General features: G+C 39.1%; 1 protein-coding gene across 1 annotated transcript in view; it reads right to left on the reverse strand.

The window, feature by feature from the left end:
• TTI2 (TELO2 interacting protein 2) overlaps positions 1-22,401 on the reverse strand; it is a 193,755-nt gene that overhangs the window by 132,607 nt on the left and 38,747 nt on the right. The window contains exon 3 of the mRNA XM_069617966.1: positions 7,452-7,544. Coding sequence (XP_069474067.1) covers positions 7,452-7,544 — 93 coding nt within the window. The remainder of the gene's footprint in view (positions 1-7,451; positions 7,545-22,401) is intronic.

A 22,401-nucleotide genomic window follows, 5' to 3' on the forward strand; every position in this document is an offset into this window, starting at 1 on the left:
AACACTCACAGGGGCTACCACCAGTGATTGGCCACTTAAAGTGTGCTAATTGTTCGGTTTGTGTTCTCACTAAAAATATGATAAGTGTTGAGTTAAATGGAAAAGATTGAGGTCTTAAAACGTTTACAAATTGTCTTTCCCAGTGGGTTGTGTATGGGATTAAAATGCCCATGCAACCTCTTATATGTTGGGAAAACCATACGACCTGTGCGCCAAAGGATAATGCGAGCATAGATCTTGCATAAAAAACAAAATTGACAATAAACCTCTTGTGGCACATTACATATGCCATCACCACAAACTGACTGAAATGTTTTGGTTCATTATTCAAGTAGTTAAGAACACGAAGAGAGGAGGCGATAGAGAACTAGCCCTAAAAAGGTGCAAACAAAAATGGATATATAAACTCAACATGGTTCCCAAGGGCCTGAATACATCGGTATAGTGGGGTATTATTTTTATGTAAAGAGGTATGATCAAGCAATTGCATTCGTCCCCCAGATTACTGAAAAAAAAATCATGTAGGATACATCTGTAACATGCCCTCGATGGTTATATCCCATAGAGGAATAAGTACAATTATATATAGCAAGCCAAAAAAGGAGTACAAGTAAACTTGTATGCGAAATATTGATATGGTAGGGACATTTAGAAAATATTCATAAAATAGCCCCTGAATGCATATGATGAATGAGATAGTTGTTATCCAAAGCATATGCTGAAAAATAAATGTAGAATTATGTAAGAATGGTGTTTGTGTAAGAATATGGAAGCACATGTAGTTGAAAATAAAATTTGGTTTAACAAAAACATTCTTTGCAAATATCAAAAAAATCTGTTGAACATTTGACTTGTCCTTAGTTTATCACTGCAATAAAGTTTTTTGAGAAAGTCTGGTTGAAAAGAAAAAAAGTGCAGAACTTTCTGAGGCGTTATCACGTGATGGTATCACATATTTGTAATAAATAAAACATTAGAAAAATTGGCACATGTAATGTCTAGAAGATGATAGTATTGGCTGAGAAGACTGTAGTACGTGCAATATGTTAATATGTGGATATATTGGCTTATTTCACGTAGTAATGAAATGTATTACATGAAGAATAGGCGCAATATCATGTGGCGACCCTGTACGACGACATCACGGGATAGTCCAAAAGAAATCATGTGGCATTAGGTAAAGGAGTATAAAAACAGCCAAAAACGCTGCAGTCCTCTTCGATCCTCGTTCTGATCCTCGGCGGGACAGGAAACAAACGGGAGGACTTCTAAACAAATGAAAGTAAGTGAAAGATACAACACAAAGGACTTAAATGCAAGATGGTACTGCGATAGAAAGATTGACCACATGCATTATGCTCATGCCCCAGAGAGCAATGAAAAAACTGTAGTGGAAGCCAATATGTTAATACTAATAGATATAACAAAAGAAGCCCAGGCTTCGCAAAACACTATAGCAAGGTTTCAAAGTAAGATCATAAGAAAATGAAAACCTGACCATCTTTGGTTTTGAAGGGCGTTAGACGATTGGTTGGTGAAAAACCCATTCATCAGTGAATAGCAAAATTAAAAATCTGCTGACAACATACCCAACAAAGAAAAGGTTGGTATTACAAAAATGAGTAAACAAAACATCATAATAACAGAAAGGTGATGACATCTGAAATATATTAAAGTATAAGCAACTGACTGTCTGTTGCAGGAAAAAAGATTTTTTCCAACTGACTTAGAAGCAATCCTAGCTGCAATCTAAAAGAAATACCTGGGTAGTGTATGAGAAACCTATACAAATTAAGAAGCTCAACTCCAGTTTTTGAAACAACTGGTTACTGTCCACAATAGTCCCATGATTTAGGTACTAGACATTTGTTTTTTTGTTTCCCCCCAATTTTTTAGAAACATTTTTTTACATTGTTTTTTCTTTTACATTTCAGTGGTCTAAACAAAACGATTTCCTAGGGGTTTTCTGTGATTTTGTTCGCTAAATTTAGAAAAAATGCATTTGTCCTGAAGATGGCCACATCACAAAAGACGTTAGGGATAACGTCTCATTCATCCTCTAAGGCCGAAACATATGTAGATATCCGAAAAGGTTTTAAAATACAGAAAAACCAGAGACCTAAGTAAAGGTCTCGAGGTATAAGATTTTTTTGGTGACCAAAAGAGGAACTAGAATATTGTTATGATTTCCCTTTTGTCAAAGAGTGTAAATGGCAGAACGTGATGGACTAATGTCACTTACTAACCCCATGATTAAGTTATCCTAACTTGCTGAATTACAATTGTGTGAAAATGTTTCTGTAAATTCAGCCTTCATACAAAGATGTTTTAAATAAGACACTTGACAAATCTAATTGTTTTTATGTGTTGAACTGCATAATTATGAATATAATTTGTTTTAACAGTAATTTCTTTGAGAAAGCATTTGATATCTATTAACCTATCTGTTGATACAGACATTTTGGTGCACTAACAGACAGATAGATAGGTAAGATAGATAGATAGATAGCAGAATGAAACTTTTCGAAAGAAAGGCGACTTGTGGAATGCACTCCAGGGAGCAGCTGCAAGGGGGGAAATGTCCCTGCAGCAGTTAATACGAAAGAAAACACCTCTGTATTTCCTGGCAACCCGATTTTCTTTATTGATATTTATGCGTCAGGAAAAGGAACCATTTTAGCAAAAGAACGACGCGTTTCGCGGTATGCAAACCGCTTGATCACGTAGGTTACATATACACCTTTCCTGCTTATATTACTATTTGTTGAATGTAGAAAAATCCTTGCCCACCATTCCCACAAAATTGTTATGTTACAAGAAGCACATGCTCTAGGACCACGGCATGCCGGGTTTGCACCGAAACTGGGGCAGCAAAGATACTATACATCCTACTCATCACAGGCTAACAAGTGCTCATCCTGGTGCACCGGTCACCACCTTTTGAAGCGGAGGAGGTTCAAGTGGACCCGGAAGTGAGATACATAGTTGTTAAGAGGGGAAATGCCAGGCAAAACGGTTATATTGGTAAAAAATACTTATGGACTAAATGTGGACGACCCAAGCTTTTACAGCCACATATCTAGGAATTTAGTGAGGGTAGCTGACACCCACATCATATGGGGAGGTCACTTTAATACGATCCCGGACATAGCCAGGGACCAGTCGAGAACCACACAGTGCGGACTATTCAGTGCAGTGATAATGGTTCAGTGTGCGGAGGGATAAACACCCGAGGGTGTCCAATTACATGTTTTACTCGATGGTTCATTACGCAATGTCCCGGATTGACCTATGTCTGGTCTCTACTGTCTGTGCATCAAGTTTACAGGGCTGTAGGATCCTACCACGCATCCTGTCAGACCACTCGCTGGTGGTAAAGTTGTTGCTGCTGGGTGACTCGCCGAGACCCAATCGCATGTGGAGCATGGCACACACAGTCATACTGGATGCTGCACTCGTGACATCCTTACAAGAGAAAATAGAAGTGTTTTTTAAAGTAAATGATGGCACAGTACTGAGATAGGCCATGATATGGGAAACGCGTAAAGTGTGGCTAAGCGTGGCATTGACTTTGGTGACTACTGGGGTACTGAAGGAAACCCAGCGTGAGAGGCGCACAACCGATCAATGGTATTGAAGGGGCAACGGGACAGCTTTTGACGGCGGCTCCGGCAATTCCTGAACTACTACATGGCGTTCTATGCAAATGCGGACACCTACACGGAAGTGGGATGGACCGATTGCTCTCCAGAGTCTTTCAGCAGAGGGCCGCGATGCACTGGATAGGCCTGGGACTATAGAAGAAATAGCTGAGGTAATAAGCTTGCTGGCATGTGGGAAGGCTCTGGGCTCCGATGGCCTCGGTACAGAGCTTTAAAAAGGTGTATAGTGGGACTCAGCCCCGCAATTGCTCAAGGTTTGCGAGGAATCGTTTGAGGCCGGACAGTCTCTGACCTCGCTTTCGGACATAGTTATTTCAGTGTTGCTGAAACCCAAAATACTTCCCATTTTAGATGGTCTCTTATCATCATTGATCATTGATTAACGCAGACACTAAGGTTTTTGTCAAAGTGTTAGCAAATCGGCTCCTCCCACATATTTCGCAACTAGTGCACCCGGATCAATCAGGCTTTATTCCTACTCGATAAACGGCTTTAAATCTACAACGCCTCTTCTGTATTATTTCACAAATTAATCCTCAGGCCAAGGCGGCAGCAGCATCACTGGATGCTCCAAAAGCCTTCAATTCTGTTTCATGGACATTTTTATTTGGGGTACTTAAACACTTTGGGTTTGGAGACAATTTTATCAGTCATGTGAGATTGCTCTACACCAACCCGGTGGCCAGGGTTCAAACCAATGGGGCGATATCCCGTACTTTCACATTGGCACGCGGAATGCGACTGGACTACCCAGTTTCCCGCCTATTGTTTGTACTCATGAAAGAACCACTCGCCCGACTGATGTGGGAACAGTACGGACACAAGGGAATCCATAAAGCAGGACCCCCCCAGATCATTTCCTTCCATGCAGACAACACTCTGTTGTACATACAAAACCCTGAGGTGAACATTGGGCCAGTGATGGAGGAGGTCGCTAGGTTTACTAGTCATTCAGGTTACAAAATTAATAATGCAAAGTCAGAGCTGTTCCCACTCACCGAGGGCACTACGAAACCAGATGACCTTATGAGATTTAGATAGGTCCCAACCAGTTTTAAATACCTGGGTGTCCCGGTGTCCTGGATTTAGAAGTCATGGTATGAAGAAAACCATGAAGCATCTCTCAATACACTGGCTGTTAAATTGAAGTTGTAGACCAAACTCCCCTTGTCCCTATACGGCAAACTAACCCTGTTGAAAATGGTAGAGGATCCCAAACTACTATATTATTTCAATACTATCCCGTTATGGCCAGGGTGTACATTTTTCACAAGACTCCTGCCTGTGTGAGTTGAGAGGGGCTGACAGAACCTTATGACTGATGAGGGTCTAGCTGTTCCAGATTTAGAGTTCTACTACTTGGTGGCACAGGTGCAATACGCAGGACATTGGTATGTGTCAGACCCGGTCCTAATACACTATAGCGATATGCAGCATCTCCAACAGATTTAAAAGAAGTCATGCTGGAAGATCATTATATCTATTCCTGTACATTTGACCCGGTGCGCACAACTGTAAACGCATGGGCTGGAGTATTAAGCGCCTGGAAAGACTACTCCTTATAGTTGCAAGATCCCTCTGTGGAATTGCCCAGGGCTTCCCCCAATGTACGATCCAGATATACAAACATCCTAGGATCCAGAGAAGGTAATGGTTCTGGGAGATCTGTACCCGGGAGGGAGGTTTGTAACATAAAATGAATTCACAGCAAAGCCGGGAGCCAGCCATGTTAGACCATTGCAATATTTCCAGATGAAGGCAGCTGCACACCGTAGATGGCCGCCGTTCCTGCAGGAACTGAAATCCTGTAAATGTATAGATGCGATAGGGTCAGGTGATGAACCAAGGAGACAAGTATCAAGGCTAGAAAGTCGCAACTGAACACAGCAAGGGCAAAATGGGAGAGAGACCTTGCTGCGAGCATTGACAAGACAAAGTGGATAGGTACTGCCTTTTAACAAAGGTCGTCTCACTCAATGTACTCATCCAGCTCATACAACTCAAAGTATCGAATCGACTACATTATACACCGGATTGGGTTTCACATTTTTTTCCAGATGCAATTAAGTGTGTGAAATGTGGCGGGGAGGGAGCCGACTCGATGGGCATGCTTTGGAATTGCCAAAGGACAGCACAATTCTGGTGGGAGGTAGCAGAGATGATGTCTGCTATGATGGAATTCCCCCCCCCATGCTCCTTCCTCTTAAATATTAACTGAGCGACATAGGTAAAGTCTCCACAAACGTATGTAGACCATTTAACATGGGCTATATTAGTGCAACAAAAAAAAATATTTTGATTAAATGGAAATCCAGAATGGCACCATCATGTCAGGAATGGCTCAGAGTACTGACTCATGTTAATGAAAAGGGAGGAGGGATACGCGAGGACAGTCACGGCTGCGAGTAGGCCAAAAGACATATTGTGGGCCATTTCGTGAATATCTCAACAGTAGCCAACAGGGAAATGAACAATCTTGAAGTGGAATGAGTATGTGCAATGTGAACCAAACAATATACTTTCTTCGGAACGGATTGATGTAATGCATAACGTCAAACAACCTGTCTGCCTGTCAAGTAAAATAAATAAATAAAAAATGGTTGCCGGGAGAGGAGGCAGAAAGATCAAGGTATAGTATTTAGATTATGCAGGTTGCTGCTTCCATCAATGGTTTGAGTGCTGTATTTGGGCTTCGCATGTCCCAGTGATCTTGAAACGGTAGAATGTGGTCAATGAAATGTGCCGAGATTGAGACAGAGTTCTTGGGATAGGGTTTGTAGGGTGAAGTGTTATATAATTCTTTGATAGTTTTGAACATTTCCTTCCCAGACTATACGGTATGCGCGAGGGATGTTCTTGGTCGTTTCTGAAATGTAGATCAGGGTTTGTCCATAATAAATTACGTGTCTGTTAGGAAGTAGTTTTGCCCGAGGTCGACTGGATTCTTATTCTCCAGGGCAAGTTTTTGCAAAATCCATAACTGAAGGTTGTGTAGTTGTTCGTCTGGTACAACATTCTGCTTGGCGTCCTTCCAGGGTCCGATAGAGGCAATATTTTTTTGAAGTTGTGCAGCTGTGCTTAATATATTACAAGTGATGGCTTGGTGGTCACACCAAGGTATGAGTAGGGCATACCCTGTTTTTCATCATTCAAATTGTGGAAGAAAAACGTAAACAGAGTCATATTAACAGCTCCATGCCATAAGGAACTTGGAAGGATCCTTATTCAACGTCCAGAAGCCTTTATTTATTTTATTTATTGGATATTTGTAAGGACTCGACACATGCAACATGTCATGTTATCCAACTCTGATCTTTGTAAATCCTCCATTTGCCATGGGTCTGGACTCCTAGTACAACTGGGCTTCCGGCATAGGAAGAGAAAAGCCCAGTAAATGTTGCTGCAGTTCCCCGGTTAAGTGCTACACACAGGATTTGGGTAAAAAGGTTACTCAGTGGCATGCCACTTAAGCCCAGTGATTGGTCTTTGATATTGCCAAACCATCATTTCTCGTTCAATTCCCTTTACTGCAAGCAATGTATACCTAGCAGGCGCAGAATGGGAAGCTATGGCACAAACAGCAAAATAAATCCTGTGATTCTCAGACCAAACATTTTTCACCTGATAAATAGGAAACTTCGCACCACATGCAGACTACATCTGTCTCACTGAACAAGTGTCTAATATAAATTCTGGAATAGCTTATTGACCAGATACACATTTCACACACACTCATTTCACACACAGTTTGAGAAGAATGTCAACAAGAAAAAAGCCCATCTCTCGTACCTGAATTAGGTCAGCCTCAGGTGTGTAGAGATGATTAAACAGGGCATGATATACGACCTGTAACCGGTTATACTGCAGCAAGTCAGCAGCCGGCTAGGAGACATGAAATAAATACTATATTTTAATGACAGAATAACATGAATCTGGAGATATAGCAATACATTAACAACACTTTCTAAAGCATACGTTTAATATTATACAGATTCTCAGAAGGTGCAACCTGTAGCCAGGGTTTGCATTACTCATTAGTAAAAGGGAGTCCAAACAAAAACAAAGCGCAAGTATTATGCTTAACTGTCTTTTGATTAAAAAACAGTGACAAAACCCAAGACCCGCAAACCTGGCTTATTTTTATTTAAATTTTGAAATGAAAGGGTACTGCTGCCCCGTCCTTAGAAGGCCATTGCCATGAAATCATTTCCGGTCCCATATCCTTCCTTTCGTTAGTGCAATAGGATGCATGCAAGTCTCAACAGAGGTCCACCACAATAGAAATGCTGAGCCAAGCAGCCCCCTTTAATCAAAAATATCTCCAATGACGGCTAACACTCCCCTCTCTCCAACTGGAAGGCCAAGAAAGGATGCAGGATAAGGAAACAGTGAGCAAATTCCCTGTACTCCGATTACCCCGGTCCCCCTGGCTGGATGCCGTCTGCATAAGAACTGTGTGTGTAAGCTGAGAGCAGGCTATACTCTTCAAAAGGGTGCAAGTCAGCAGAGGAGCACCTAAATGACAATAGTATAAATTCCAATCAAGGGTTTATAAGAAACTAAACATGCATTAATAAAAGCACCAACAACCCACCACTAATGAAATACAGAGAATGCAGGCTTTGGGGAAAGGGGCACAGACTTAAAGACCCTTTTTTGAACTTATTTGACTTTTCTAAACATTCTACTTCCATTTATTGAACCTGGTATAACAACGTTCCTTCAGGATTATCAAAATGGAAACATAATAGAACATGCTACGATAGATCATTTGAGAACGTGAGGATCAAGGGTTGAATAATTAAGTTAATTAATTTGTGTATGTGTGAATGTGCATTGTTTTTTGCCCCAGAATAATCTGAAATCAGGGAATCCAAAGTTGTAAAGAATGTATTGAACAATTTATGAAGGAGGCTGGATAAATAAAGAGTGCCATGTTCATAATAGCTTGAGGTCTACTCCATATGTCAAGAAAAGGGGAGACCGCTAGAAGATTAGTTGAATTAAGAATAATAGTCTCAAATATTATATTAGCAATGGAAATAGCACTAAATTTAATATTCTCTGTGGTCCATAACATGCCATTGTTGCTCAGGTCATCCCTGGTGCATTATGGTGAAATAATTCAGTTTTAATTTTATTTAATGAAATAGTGACTCGTGAATAAGCCTGACAATAGTCCAAGATATTAGCAACAGACAACACAAGGTACAGCAGAGAAAGGAAGAGGTCATCAGCAAATTTCCAATTTTAAGACTTTGATGGAGTTACTCTGAAAGTGGATAAAAGGTTCAACGGCCAATAGAAATAACAGGAACACAGAATACCCTTTTCTTGTTCCCTATGAAGTGGGCAATTAGGAGAAAGTGTACTATTGACCATAGTAGATACTTGCAGCTCTGTATATAAGGCTTTAATCATGGAAATAAAACACAAAATCACAAGAAATTAGGAGCGAAGAGAAGGCACCATAACACATGATTGAAGGCCTTTTCTGCATAGATGTCCATAAAACCAGAGAAGGACAGTCCCTTGACTCGGGAGGATAGCTTAGTGGTAACTTGCTCGTCTTGGAAGCAAGACGACACAGAGCAACGCAGGTACAATCCCCAGGTCCGCGCTTAGAAACAAACCTCTGGGTATTAAGTGTGTTATAAATAACCTATCAAACCCTGAAAATCCAATTGTCTGTTATAAGAAGACAAATGACCTTTAGGGAAAGCAGGCAAACTTGCGTGAACTATACAGAGATGGGAATACATAAAGTGGTGATAAATAATGCCTATAACTGCAATAATGCCCATAGTGTATACCACTTCCAAACACAATTATTGAGTATGGTCGATAATGAGTAAGCGAGACAGGGACCAGTGCAGATGTAAAGTAAGTACCCTTTACCAACATATATACATTTTTGATAAAAAAATAACCCCTAGGGCCTGGAGGATAGCCCTGGGGCAACAAATTTGTCTTGGAACAAGTCCACACAGGTTCGAATCCCAGTCTTGCGCTTAAAGACTGATCTCCCATGTTAAGCATGTATTAAGAGACTAATTAATTGGTTTGATAAATGTTACACTTGTATTTTCCAAAATTCATACTCTACAATAAATCATGTATTACAATTTTATTGCAGCAAATTTCAAAATGTCAACCACAACCACGCCTTTAGAGCCTGCAAAAAAAGGAGCTAGGTTAGTAAAGTAATTTGCATAAAATAAAGTAAATGGAACTACTGTTTAAATGTGAACATTGAAAACCATAAAACCAACCCTTTTGGTTACTTATTTAATCATGCAATAATAAATACAACTTTAAACAGTGGCATACTATTTATTTTTTCTACAAATTCATACGCTTCAGAACTTCAATAATTGTTTACACCAAATTCAGTTAGGTGTGTAATGCAAGATACAAATTAATACGAATACAGGCACTAGCGTACCATTCCTAGCAATATACACAAAATGTTAATATGAATGTATGCAGTAGCATCAAATGCCCTTACAATTATAATGCACAGGTATGTACAGCAAACAGTACATTTTATATTGAACAAGCGCCCTTACAATTATAATGCACAAATGTGCACGCTAAACAATAAAAACAGAATGATACATAACGTACAGCTTACAACCTATATGCTGTACATGAGCATATTCATTTATAATGTACGCACAGGTGTGCAAAACAGCAATTAGAAAGCCTCATTATTTATATATTACATGGACGCGGTAGCGTCCATGTAGTTATGGTTAAGTTGGTGTTTCCATAGGAAGAGCATTTTTTGGGTGGCTTATATCTTCGCTCCCTCAGGACGAATCCTCACCAAACTTTGCAAAAAAAAGTATATGGCCCACTCTGAATTGTTTTGCAAAGGTTGGAGAGGTTTGGTCCAGGGGGGGCAAAGTTATAGGGAGGGTCCCAAAACTTTTGTTTTTTCCCATAGATATAACGGGAAAAAAATGTTTGCGCATGCCTACAGCCCAAACCGCTGGATGGATTTACACCAAATTTGCGGCAGGAGCGGGGGCTTGGTCTCGAAAGCGTGCTTTTGCAAATTTGGTGTAAATCCGTCCAGTAGTTTTTTTTAAAATGACCAAAATGTAAGGCAAAAAAATTAGTGATATCTCTGTTCGCTTTGGGGACGAACTTCCCTGTTCGCTCCACGGACAGTGCCCTGATTGGCCGAGCGGCTTGCGTGATGTCCGCGGACATCCGACGTGTTCGCTGATTGGACGGCGTGTTGCGTGAAGCGCGTCAGATTTTCTGTGGCGCCCGCCATCTTGCATTCGCGGACGACCGCGGACAGCGCGGTGAAACTTGGATTAAAAATTGTATCTAGTGGAGTGTGTTGGTGTGTAAGAGTGTTTGGGGACGGTGGGGGAGTATGAGATAGGTGCAATGTTGTATTTTTTTTAATGTGCTAGACGCTTTTGTTGTGTTCGATTTGTCTGCGGACAACACGGCTGTTCTGAAATGTTCGTAAATAAACAGAATGGATTCGGTGTCAAGTTGAAAGTGTTCTAAGACGACGCGTGGGGTCCTGGAATGTTCGCAGGGGGTATCCTGATGACGCTGTCCGTATCGTCCTCTGGCAAGTTGAATGTGTTCTAGGAACTTCCTTGTGTCCGCAGACATTAAAATGGTTCAAATGCTTGAATCTATGGGTGTGATATGCTGCGGTGGTTGTGGCCAGGGTATAGAATGTTGGGTGCATGGCCATTTGGCCATGCACACAAGACTCTATGCCCTGGCCAAAACCACCGCAGCATATCACACTCAGTGGCTTATAACTTTGGGTCAAAAACAAATTTATAAGGAACAATGTTATAAGCCAGTATGGGTGTGATATGCTGCGATGGTTGCATTTATCATGTTATACTTACTATTTAGATTATTAACGGGAGTCCATGTTTTTCTTGTTCATTTCTGTGATAAAAGAAAATAGCATGTTAGTATTAGTATTTTATAAAGACTTATTACATTGTACAATCACCATTTTTTCTTTTTTATGACCCTCATATTTAGTACAATTTGCAATTTGCTCAGTTTCTGTGTTTGTTGCTAAAATCATTGTGTCTGTGGGAGAAAAATCCATGTTGGATTAAAAAAAAAAAACTTTTTCTGTTATGCTACAGTTTATTTTTTGTTTGTTTTCAGTGTTTACTTGTTGTTTCTGGCTAATCCTTTATACATTGGATTGTTCCAGTTTTTGGGAGCAGTAAGATATTAGGTATTTGTTTGGATATTGTAAAATTTTGGAGCAGTTAGATACCAGTAGGCGTATACCGTTTATTTTTTTATAAAATTTCGTGGTATTGCTTTATCTATTTGGATATTTCTAAATTTTGGGACAGTTAGATACCAATTGGCGTATTCTAACTGTCTATTTTTTTGCTCTATTTGAGTGGTATTAATTTATCTGATTAGTTGTTGTAGCATCTTTGGGCAGTTAGATAGCTTTTGGAATATTGTGACAGTTTATATTTGTTTTACTACAAGTGTACTTAAGGTTTAAGTACAGTTTAGTTATCAAATTTTGGTTTTAAGAACATTAAATAAGCGTTTGTAAGATTTGCTGGTAATCTCTGTTTTAGAGTAACAGTACTATCATTACATTCAAACCATCCACATTTCTTTTTTATATATGCAGTGTAGTGCCCCGAGTTGTTTGTGGCTCCTGCGTGGTAGATTATACCTATTGTTGTGAAGGTTTTCCTACCAAGTGATATTTGACCATGTGTGAATCCAGTCAGCTTGCAGTTCTTTTTGGTACCATCTGCATTGTAACGTAGAAGCATTAGTATTACGTATTTACTATGTGTTTGTATTACTAACGTGGAGCGATTATCTGAATTGCAGGTCGAACATAATCTACCGTGGTTTGCATTTTGTACAAGTTGCTGAAATTGAACGGATTCACAATTAGGTATTGATATATACACAAAGCGCTCATTGGGGATTTGTTCTTGTGTCACATTGTTGCAGAGAGTGCATGTATGTTTCCACATGTATGAAATCTGGAAGATTTCATTTATAGGTATGTTTTTGTTTTTCAGTGCTAATAGTAAGCACATTAGAAATTCTTGTGGATCTTCCTGTGAGTTTATAGTGAATTTCACCATTCCAGCACAGTAGTCCAATTGTTGTCTTATTCCATAAACACTATACGTGTTGTCAGGATTGTTTGCTGCATTTCTGTGAAGTACTAACATTTGCAAACACAATGGGTCTGTACTGTGTAAGTAAATGTTCTCAACAATGGTGCTAATTGAAATAGAATATTCATTGCTACATTTGCGTAGCAACTTACACCAACTATATTTGAGAGTTTAAATGGACCGGGTAGTTCTGTATCTGACTGATTTTTTTGGAGTGTGTCTTCCTTCTTTGAAGAAGTACCTGGTTTACTTTCCCTAATTGATTCTTTTTTGCTTGTGGCACTTGATGAAGTATTACTTTCTTTTACTCTCTTTGGAAGATTTGCAGTGACATCCTGTTACTTTTCTGTTTGATTTATTTTTCTTTTGTAATGTTTTACTTTTTCTGGAACAGAATATTTGTTTAGATGGGGAGTGTATAGTGAACAAAGTCTATTGTATTCTAAAATGCAAGGAATATCAGCGTTTATTTTAATTGCATCAAAGTTGATTAGAAATAGACCCTCAAGTGTACATAAGCGTGGTAGTGCTACGTAGCTCATGCCTTCTTTAAAGACTGTGTTACCAATGTCTATCATTGCTTTGTCTAGGGTAAGACCTTGTGATTTATGAATGGCGACTGCGTATGCAAGAGTTAGAGAAAAATGTTCTCTGCATACATACATGTCTTTGAAGAGAAGGAATTGAGCTGTTGAGCGTCCTATTCTTTTTACTTCTAAAAGTTTGTCAAAGAGAATATTGACAAACTGAATTTGGTTGTCATGTGGGTATGTTTGAAAGCCAACAACTGTACCCAGTGCTCCATTAACTAGTCCTTGGTCTACGTCAAGGTTACGTTTCAGCATTACTCTGCAATTTAAGGATAATTTTAATATCTTTTCCAAGGCTGCTGTGTTTGAGATTGATTTTTCTAAACTATTTAGTCTTGTTGTGGCTTGGTCACCCATGGGTAGTGTCATTCCATGTACATCTAGTTTGTCTGTCACGCTAATTTCCATTATTGGTTGCATTTCTTTACTTAACATTATTTCATTGAATTTGAAACAGCTTGCAAGAGTTGGCATTAAGGCCATACAATTGACATTTTTGTGGGCTAATTGTTCCATAACATCTGTAGCACATGCATTATCACCATAAAGTGCATGAATGTGCCGGGTTTTCAAGATTGCTTCTGCTTCTTTAGAAAGTATACCAACTCTGAAAGTTTTTAAGCTGTTGGCATAAGTGAGATCTGCAGATTGGCGCATGTTTTCTGTTAATTCTCTGTATTGGAAATGTTGCCAAAGGTTGACATTTCCAATGCTGCCAACAGTTTTACGGCAGAGTTTGTGTCCTAATGTTTTAAAAATAGGCTCACCTTTTACTGGTGCCAGTTGAAGAAGATCTCCGAAAACAATAATGTGTTTTCCTGCAAAGAGCTCTTCATAGTTTGTTTTGAGTACTTCTTGTAATCTGAGGTGAATCAAAGCCAACATTAGGTTGGACACCATGCTCACTTCATCTATTAGTAGCATGTTCATTTGTTTCAATACTCTGCGTAGTTCCATTGCAGCTTCTGCAGAAAGTTTGTAATAATCTAATTTGTTTTGGTGTTCTACTGGCAGGAGTAGTAATCGGTGTAAAGTGACACCACCTATGTTGTAGGCAGCTAAACCTGTGGGGGCAGTGACAACAGCTGACAGTTTGTTGTTTGTCAATTGTTGAAGGAACTTACTGATGATTTTGATTAGGAATGTTTTGCCAGAACCAGCTTCACCACTGACATACAATAGTATAGGTTTGTAATTTTGACGGGTGCATTTGTTGTCTTCATGTTGTACACCATGTGCAATTTCTTTTGTTACTTCTTGAAAAATGCTACGTTGCTCATTGTTTAGCTTTGATTGTAGTATAGTTTAGCTTTGATTGTAGTATAGTTAAGTCTTCTTTTTCTTCATACTGACACATGGTGTTTTCTACTTCTATCATAGCCATTTCTGCTTCATTTGTTATTAGTGGGTCTCCCAGTTGTTCTTGGCTTCCTGTGATAGAAAGTTGACTACTGTCAGGAGTGTCCTTATCTAGTTGGGCCTGGAGTTCTTCTTCGTGTTGCTGTTCATTGTGCAACATTGTTTTGTACTGTGCAAAGTTTACATCAGTTATACTGCTTTCATTTGCTTTGAAAGTGTCTTCATATGAGTCATAGTTATCTAGTATTTCTTCTTTTCTCCATGGTTTAAAGAGTTGTAGCAGGGACATGTAATATACTTCTTTATGTTGAGGAGTCTTTAATGACAATTTGATATGATTAATTAAATTTGGCTTGGTGAGTTTTACTAAGCTGCCTTCACAGTTTGTCACTTTGTATTTACGGTTTTGTTCATCAGGTTTTATATTATTTTTGTATGTGTAGTTTTGGGCTATGTGGTATAGGCTCATGGTTTCCAAAGTGGTACTCCTGTTTGGGTAGCATGTGTCCAATAAATTGTTTTTTAAAATGTCTTGGCTGTTGGGATCATGTTTGGCTATTGTTTCTAAATCTTCATATGATTTTAGTAGATTTAGCTGGACCAAGACTTAGCCATACTATATTTGCAGATTTACCATACAATGCAGTACCAGTTAATCGATCAGCTGCTTCATAGGATCCACATTCTCTATGGGACAGCATTTTTATGCCCAAGCTGTATAATTTCTGAGACACTGTTTTATCTGATGAGAGGTCATTCCAGAGGTCTTGGAGCTCTGTCTTTTCTGATTTGGTTAAGTATGCTGTGACATATCGTGCAACTGCAGTAGAATTGTCTGCAATGTACTGCATGTCTATGTTTGCATTCCATAAGTGGGCAATGATTGCATTGTAATCATTGATGTATTTTTCTTCTTTTCTTTTTATGCAATATGTATTTTAAGTGACTTACCTTTAACACTATGTCTAAATGAAGACATGAGGTTGTTCACTTGACCTGTATTTGTAACTGGTCTAGGGAAACCAAATCGGCATTTGGTATAGTATTTCCCTTTGTTTTTGTATTTGCGATGACAATATTTGCCACATTTGTGTCTTTGGAATTGTAAAATTTTTTCATGAAGATCACTATTTGCGGATTCTGATGGAATTTCACAAGTGACATATTTTTCAATAAACTGTAAAACAGTGGCATCACTGTCTTGACCAAATTTAGGAGCATCTTTAATCCATAAATGCATGTGGACATGTGGTGCTCCTCTGGCTTGGTATTCTTTTCTCCAAAAGAAGTGTTGCACTTCTCCAAGGGGAGGAACAGTTTTGTTACAAATAAAATGTAGCATAGCAATGAAGCGATGGTGAAAATATCTTGAAACATTAACAGGATCCTGTGAACAAAGTTCTCCAGGTGTTAGTTGTTAGGCAGAAACCTGTGCAGTTCCCTCTGGGACCACTGCAAAAGATTTAAGACTACAGGTGTTTGGCAGTAAACCCACTTGGTAGCAGTCTGTACCACACAGATTCACTTGGTAGCTGTGGCTGAGCAGTCAGACTTCCCTCAAGAAGAGTTAGGCAGTATACAGAGTATTCACAATAGGTCAAAAGAAAACAGTAGAACAAGTAAACACTGACCAGAGCTTGGTGTAAAAGATATAATTATTTATTTAAAACCACATCTAGTACAACACATAGGCAGTAATGTTAAGCAGTTCAAAAACACAGTCACTAAAAGATATACACTCTCTTAAAAGAAGATTAGACAATTCGTAAGTAAAGCCACACTTATTTTCAGACAGCGGTGAGCGCTTAACACAGATGGCACGCTAATAATTTGTTTTAAAAAGGGAGAGAAAAGCAGAGTATAATTTGAAACAGATCCCAACATTTTCAAAAGAACATAACAAGAGAGGAAGGCAAAGTAAAACCGTGAAGTTAGAGTTCAGAAGGCCGGATCCACTTTAAGAGGATCAGAACGAAATGTGTCCAAGGTCACACGGTTGAAGTGCACAAAAGTCTTGAAAAGGTTCAGAAAGAGTTGGACAAAAGAAAGGGACGAGTTAGATGGTCAAGGCGGCCAGCCCAGTCTAGAAGGTTAAGGGATTATTATTACCTTGTAGCAATCTTTAGAAAGGGAGGCGTGGCGGACACAGTACCTTAAAGTGGTGAGAATACTCCAGCAGGGGCAGTTGTTCCTGGCAGCAGATGCAAGTCGGTGCTTCGTCCAGGGGAAGAGAGGATCTCGTCGGGGAGGAAGACAGGAGTCTGTTGCACTGCCAGGGAAGAAACCAGCCGCGGGGTTCTCAGGTAAAAGGAGCAGTCTTTTTATTCGCGGTCAAGTGGCTATCCGGTTGCCGGGGTGCTTGGCTCGGGCAATTCGACCACAAGACGTCCTGGGATGCGAGGAAAAGAAGGTAAACTGGTTGTGCCCACCAGTCAGGGGAAGAAGCCTCTCCAGCCGGGAGATCTTCTCTGTTGTCGGGAAGTGGTGAGTCGGTTCCGCAGGGCTCCACCGGTGGTGTCGTCGTGGTAGGTCGGCTCAGCTTCTCCCTCGTCGGATCCGCAGGTCTTGTGGCGACTTCTGAAGTTCCAGTCCCCAAAGCCCTGCATTTATGCAGCACACCCCATTCACTCAGCCTAGCTGTCAATCAAACATGCTAAGTGGTGGCCAATCACACAAGAGTGCGGCTTGAGTTACTAAGGTAACTCAGTCCAGGGTGCCTAAACCCCCTCCCACACACCCTGTGGTACCCAGACAGAGTGGCACCACTTTTGGAGGCTTCTGTGGAGAAGCCTGCCAAAAGTGGAACAAAGGGCTCGACTTGGGTTGGAGTCACAGAAGAGAACACAAACGCCATTTTAGAATCAAGTCCTGGCAAAAAATACCAACCGGCGAATTAATATTAAATAAATAAACCGGCGGTATGTTCGAGGCTAAGAGAATTAATTAATTAAAGTTGGTAGCCTCGAACAATGGGAAAATCCCATAGGGATATATTCGCGGTCGATTATAAAAAGTAGTATCAACTGCCACCAGCCAAAACTTGTTCAGGGGGGGAAGGAGACGTGCCCCCTCGACTAACAGACCCTGGGGCAATCGAATTGCCCCGACCAGTACATCCACAATATGATGGTTTGTACTGGTTTCTGTTCATAATTTTGGACTAGTAAAGCCAATGATGACTTTACATGCCCTGGGAGACAGTAGTCAGTCCCAGGGTATGGAGTCTGTCGTGGGGTGTCACTATGACACCCCTGTGTCACTGCACGGAGGGTGCTGTGTAACACACATAGTAAAAACACCTGAGACCCTATGGAGTAAAGGACCCCATAGCCCATAAAACACATTAACAGTCAAAGGAACACCATAAATCATGTCCAAGAGTGGGAGAAAAAGAGTCTCACTCTTGGCAGGAGAAAAAAAAAAACCTCCAGAAATCCAGCAAAGCTGCTGGGGGACTCACTAGGTTAGGAAATTCAGCCTAAACAGAGAATTCTCCCTAATATTAGTATATCTATGTTTGTTTTGTTTTCGTTTGATATGCATAGGAAAGCATGCAAATCTTCTCATGCATATTCTGCACAACTTAATGTAACAAACCAAGTGGGTGGGCCAAGGTTTCTGATCATACAATGTACATCTCCATGGCGTCGAAACCAGTACTCTTTAGTACCACGCATATTTGCTAATAGATTTGTAAGATTTGCTTGTAAAACCTCATCTTTTTGTTGAACTTTTTGTAATAATTGTGTAGCTGTCATATTTTGAAAGTGTGATCCTGATTTTAATATGTGTGCAACTCCGTAACAAAGTTGCTAGTTCACTTTCAAAGAGTAGGTGGAATATGTATTCCACATTTTATCGAAATCTGGGATCTTCAGAATACATTCGTAATGAGCGATATTCTGATGCTGATATTTGAATAGGTCTATCATCGTATCTTCCTTCTTTGCCAGTCGGAAAAAGTAGAGGAAAAGCACGTGCTTCTATACCTTTTTCCCATATGCTGATTGGTGATCCTTTTGTTTGACGCATTTGGTACGTTTCCAGTGCATCTTCTATGGTGTCATTAGAGTGCAATGGATGAATTGTATAATGGTCTAAAGTGTTTGATATTGTAGCAGGATCTAGGAGCTCAAATTGACCAGCTTCTTGTGGCTCTTGAATTATTTCAGTTGTATCTTTCAAGTTTTTTCAATATTAATTTCTTTGTAATAGTCATTATTCTCTGTAAGATATTGCAGGGCTTCTCTAACTTTATGTAAATCTACCAGTTGTTGCCAAATTTTTTTGTCTTTTGTAGGTACTCCATTTACCTATATAATTAAAGATAGTTGCATTGGACGTTGCACTCCTAGAGTGTGCACATTTTCTTTTAGATCTAATGGTAAATACACTACTTTTCCACGAATACCTTTCACTAATTCAGAGGGAGGTAATTTTGCAGTTTTTGGTTGAAGGCGTATTATTGCTTGAAATGGGTGCACTGTTTGAATTATGATGCCCTCATACAAATTAAGTTGTTGAAGGGGTTTTGGTAGTGGATATAATTCCAAGTTATTTGTGATAGCACGTGAAGGAGTTTGGTTGTTGTCAAGTTTTGTAGTGCAGTAACTGCAAAGTATTATGGGGTCAGTTATTTCGTATTTGTTTTCTGCTATAAGGCAGAGAGCTAATTCAAACCATTTATATTCTTCATCGTCTTCAGTTTTTGTGTTACTTTTATAAAAAGTTCTGCAGCAACATACACACACGTGGTTTGGTACTTCAGCTGAAGTTCTTTCAAATTTTAGTATTTCTTTTTTGTATGTGTGCAGTGAAAGGTTGTCATGTGCAGAATTGGTACGAAGTTGGTTTACAGCTAATTCATCTTGTAAGTGGGTTTCACTTCCAAAATATTTTGTCTGGATATAGTCGATTTCTTTTAGTAGGTCTTTTGCTGTACCATGCAGAAGAATGTTATTTAAATTGGCTAGTGCTAAAGCAGGACTTTTAGCATAGTACAGTTTATAAACTAGATGTCTTATACTTGCATGATGTGTCGATATCCTTTTGATATCATGGAAGGTTGTTTTGCAAGTAGGTCCTGTAATGCAGGCCAATGAATGTCCTTATAGTCCTGTGTACTTGCGTACTGGACAAGCATCCATATTTTGCAGTAGTTTAATTTTGATTTTGTCTTTGCTTTTCACATATTGATTGAGGAATTGGCGTAAAGACGAACATTTTTTGGGAATGTTACACATTGACATGCATGGCCATTTGTACACTAGATGTTCCGATTCAGTTGAATGGACGGGTAAATCTACGTTTTCAGGGCATATTTTTGTAAGGAGTACTTGTTCCATTATGGTATTATTAACCTTTTCAGAACCTCGACCACTGCTATGTATGCAGGTGTATTTGTTTGCTTTTGTTTGTATGCTTCTTCATTAAAGTATGGTTCTGTGCTTGTAGTGTGACTCCATTCACCTCCACAGATATTTAAGAAGTTATTTCTGTTGACATTTCGTTTATTGAGAAGTCTTTTTTGTAATTTAGTTATTAGTTTTGTTAGTGGTTTTATTCTGTTTAACACTAAAATAAATAACTTTCTTTTGAGAAGAATTGCACTGTCTATCAACGCTTCTAAGATTACTTTTCTACGATAGGTTTGAAGTGTTGAACCTGGTTTCTCTCCTGTTTTTATAAGATTTTGAAGGACTTTGTGATGGAACATTTTGGCTAAAATACTTTTCTTGGTATGCTTACTTTGTACTACATCAAGATTTATAGAAGAAGTTTAGTGATAGTTGATTTTCTGTTAATTGTTTTTTGGTTTGTTTTACTTTTTGATAGAGGCAAAGTTTTTGTACTAGATACTTCTTCCGTTTCACTTCATGACTATTAGCTGTTGTGTTTCAACTTTTTTTTACAAATTCTGCTATAGATGGTTGTTTATGTTGGAGAGTTTTCTTTTCGTTTGCTCTACTTCTGCGTTCCTTTCTACAGAGTGGTTTTTGGTAGGCATACTTTAGGGTCTGTTGAAAAAAATACAGAATGTATGGGTTGGGGTGTTTTGGAATGCATGTGTGTTGTGTGCATTAGTGTTTGAGTAAGATGATAAAGATGTATGTAATGGTGTGTGATTGTGCTTTGGAAGTACAACTACTAGGGATGGGTATTCTTGACTTAATGGGTTACTAAACTGGGGTTCAGATGACAGAAAAAAGTAAGCCAGTGGTTTGGAGAAGTATAAATAGTATATCTAAAGCTATAAAATGAAAACAGTTGTTTGATCTACAACATCTAAATTCTAACTGCTGAGTTGGGTAATTTGTGTGTCGAAAAATAGGAAGTTGTGGGCCATTCTGCCAGTAAATCACTGTTTAGGACGGGGGGATTTTTGGTCAGAATGGTGCAGAATCTCTACTTTTAGGCACGGAAATAGCATGAATTAACCTTACAGTGTGTTTGAGTAATAATTCAAATATTATGGTAACATTTTACTTACTTTTTTTCTAATATGAGCAGTTTACTTCTTAGTAGTTCTTTGTACTTCAAATTCGGCTGCTTCTTTTCTGGAGAATGGTCTTCACTGCAATTGTAAAAGAAAGAAATTAGTAATTTGGTTTGTATATAGCACTGTTTTTAATTTAGACAGACTTTTTTAATTGAAGTGCTCAGCGCCTTCTTCAAAACCATTAAAACTATCTTATGACTAACTGTAGGAAAGAAAATATCTTTACTATGGCTTGTCAAAATCATAATGTACCACTGTATACCACTATTCCTGTAACTAAGCTTTTCCACATAATAGTGAGTCCATGTGATAGCCTGCTTTTCCACGTAAGAGGGAGTCAATGTCATAGCCTGCTTGTCCTACATAAATGTAAGTAATTATATAAACTAAAAAAATTAAAACCAAGTATGTGTTTGTGCAAATATTATTCTTTGAGATTTGATGAGAGTGTGCATGTAATTTTGTTTGATCATATGTAGTCTATATATTTTATTTCAAAAATGTTAGTTTAACATTATTTGCGTGTGTGTGTGTGTGTATACGAAGAAATTAAACGGTATAAAGGTTTGTAAGTAACAGTTCATTTTAGGAGAATGAAAAATGATCATAGATTCATTTTACAGATTATACAAGGTAAAAGTCTGTTAGAAAATGTTTTCATGTACTGTATAGAAAATATGCATACCTGTAGTTTGTGTTCATGCATATGGATATGGACGAAGCTGCAAATAGAAATCTTGGAGACTTGTCTAGTATTTCTCGTAGATCGTGCTTGCCAATGGTATGAGACTTGTAGTCCGAGAGATTCACCGTACATTTGCAGTGCTGATCTATGATGATGCAGTTACATGTAGAGGTCTTGGATTTGATTGGTGGATGGTCATGTGATTTCCTAGCTACATCCAATGAGGGAATGGCACAGAGAGTGAATTGGAAATGGTAGAAGGGCTGTCCATGTTACAATATGTTCGCGGACATGGCGGTAGTTCTAGGACACCGCGTATTACATCCGGGGACTTTGGGGTGGGGAGGCATGCAAATGAGATTGAATGTAGGAAGGGAATGGTCAGTAAAGTTTAGTGAGTGTGTTGTGCTAGGAGAGGTTTTCTCAGATATTCTTTTTGCTG

This window comes from Ambystoma mexicanum, chromosome 10 (genome assembly GCF_040938575.1).
Source record: "Ambystoma mexicanum isolate Mex_15411 chromosome 10, UKY_AmexF1_1, whole genome shotgun sequence".
NCBI classification, from domain to species: domain Eukaryota; kingdom Metazoa; phylum Chordata; class Amphibia; order Caudata; family Ambystomatidae; genus Ambystoma; species Ambystoma mexicanum.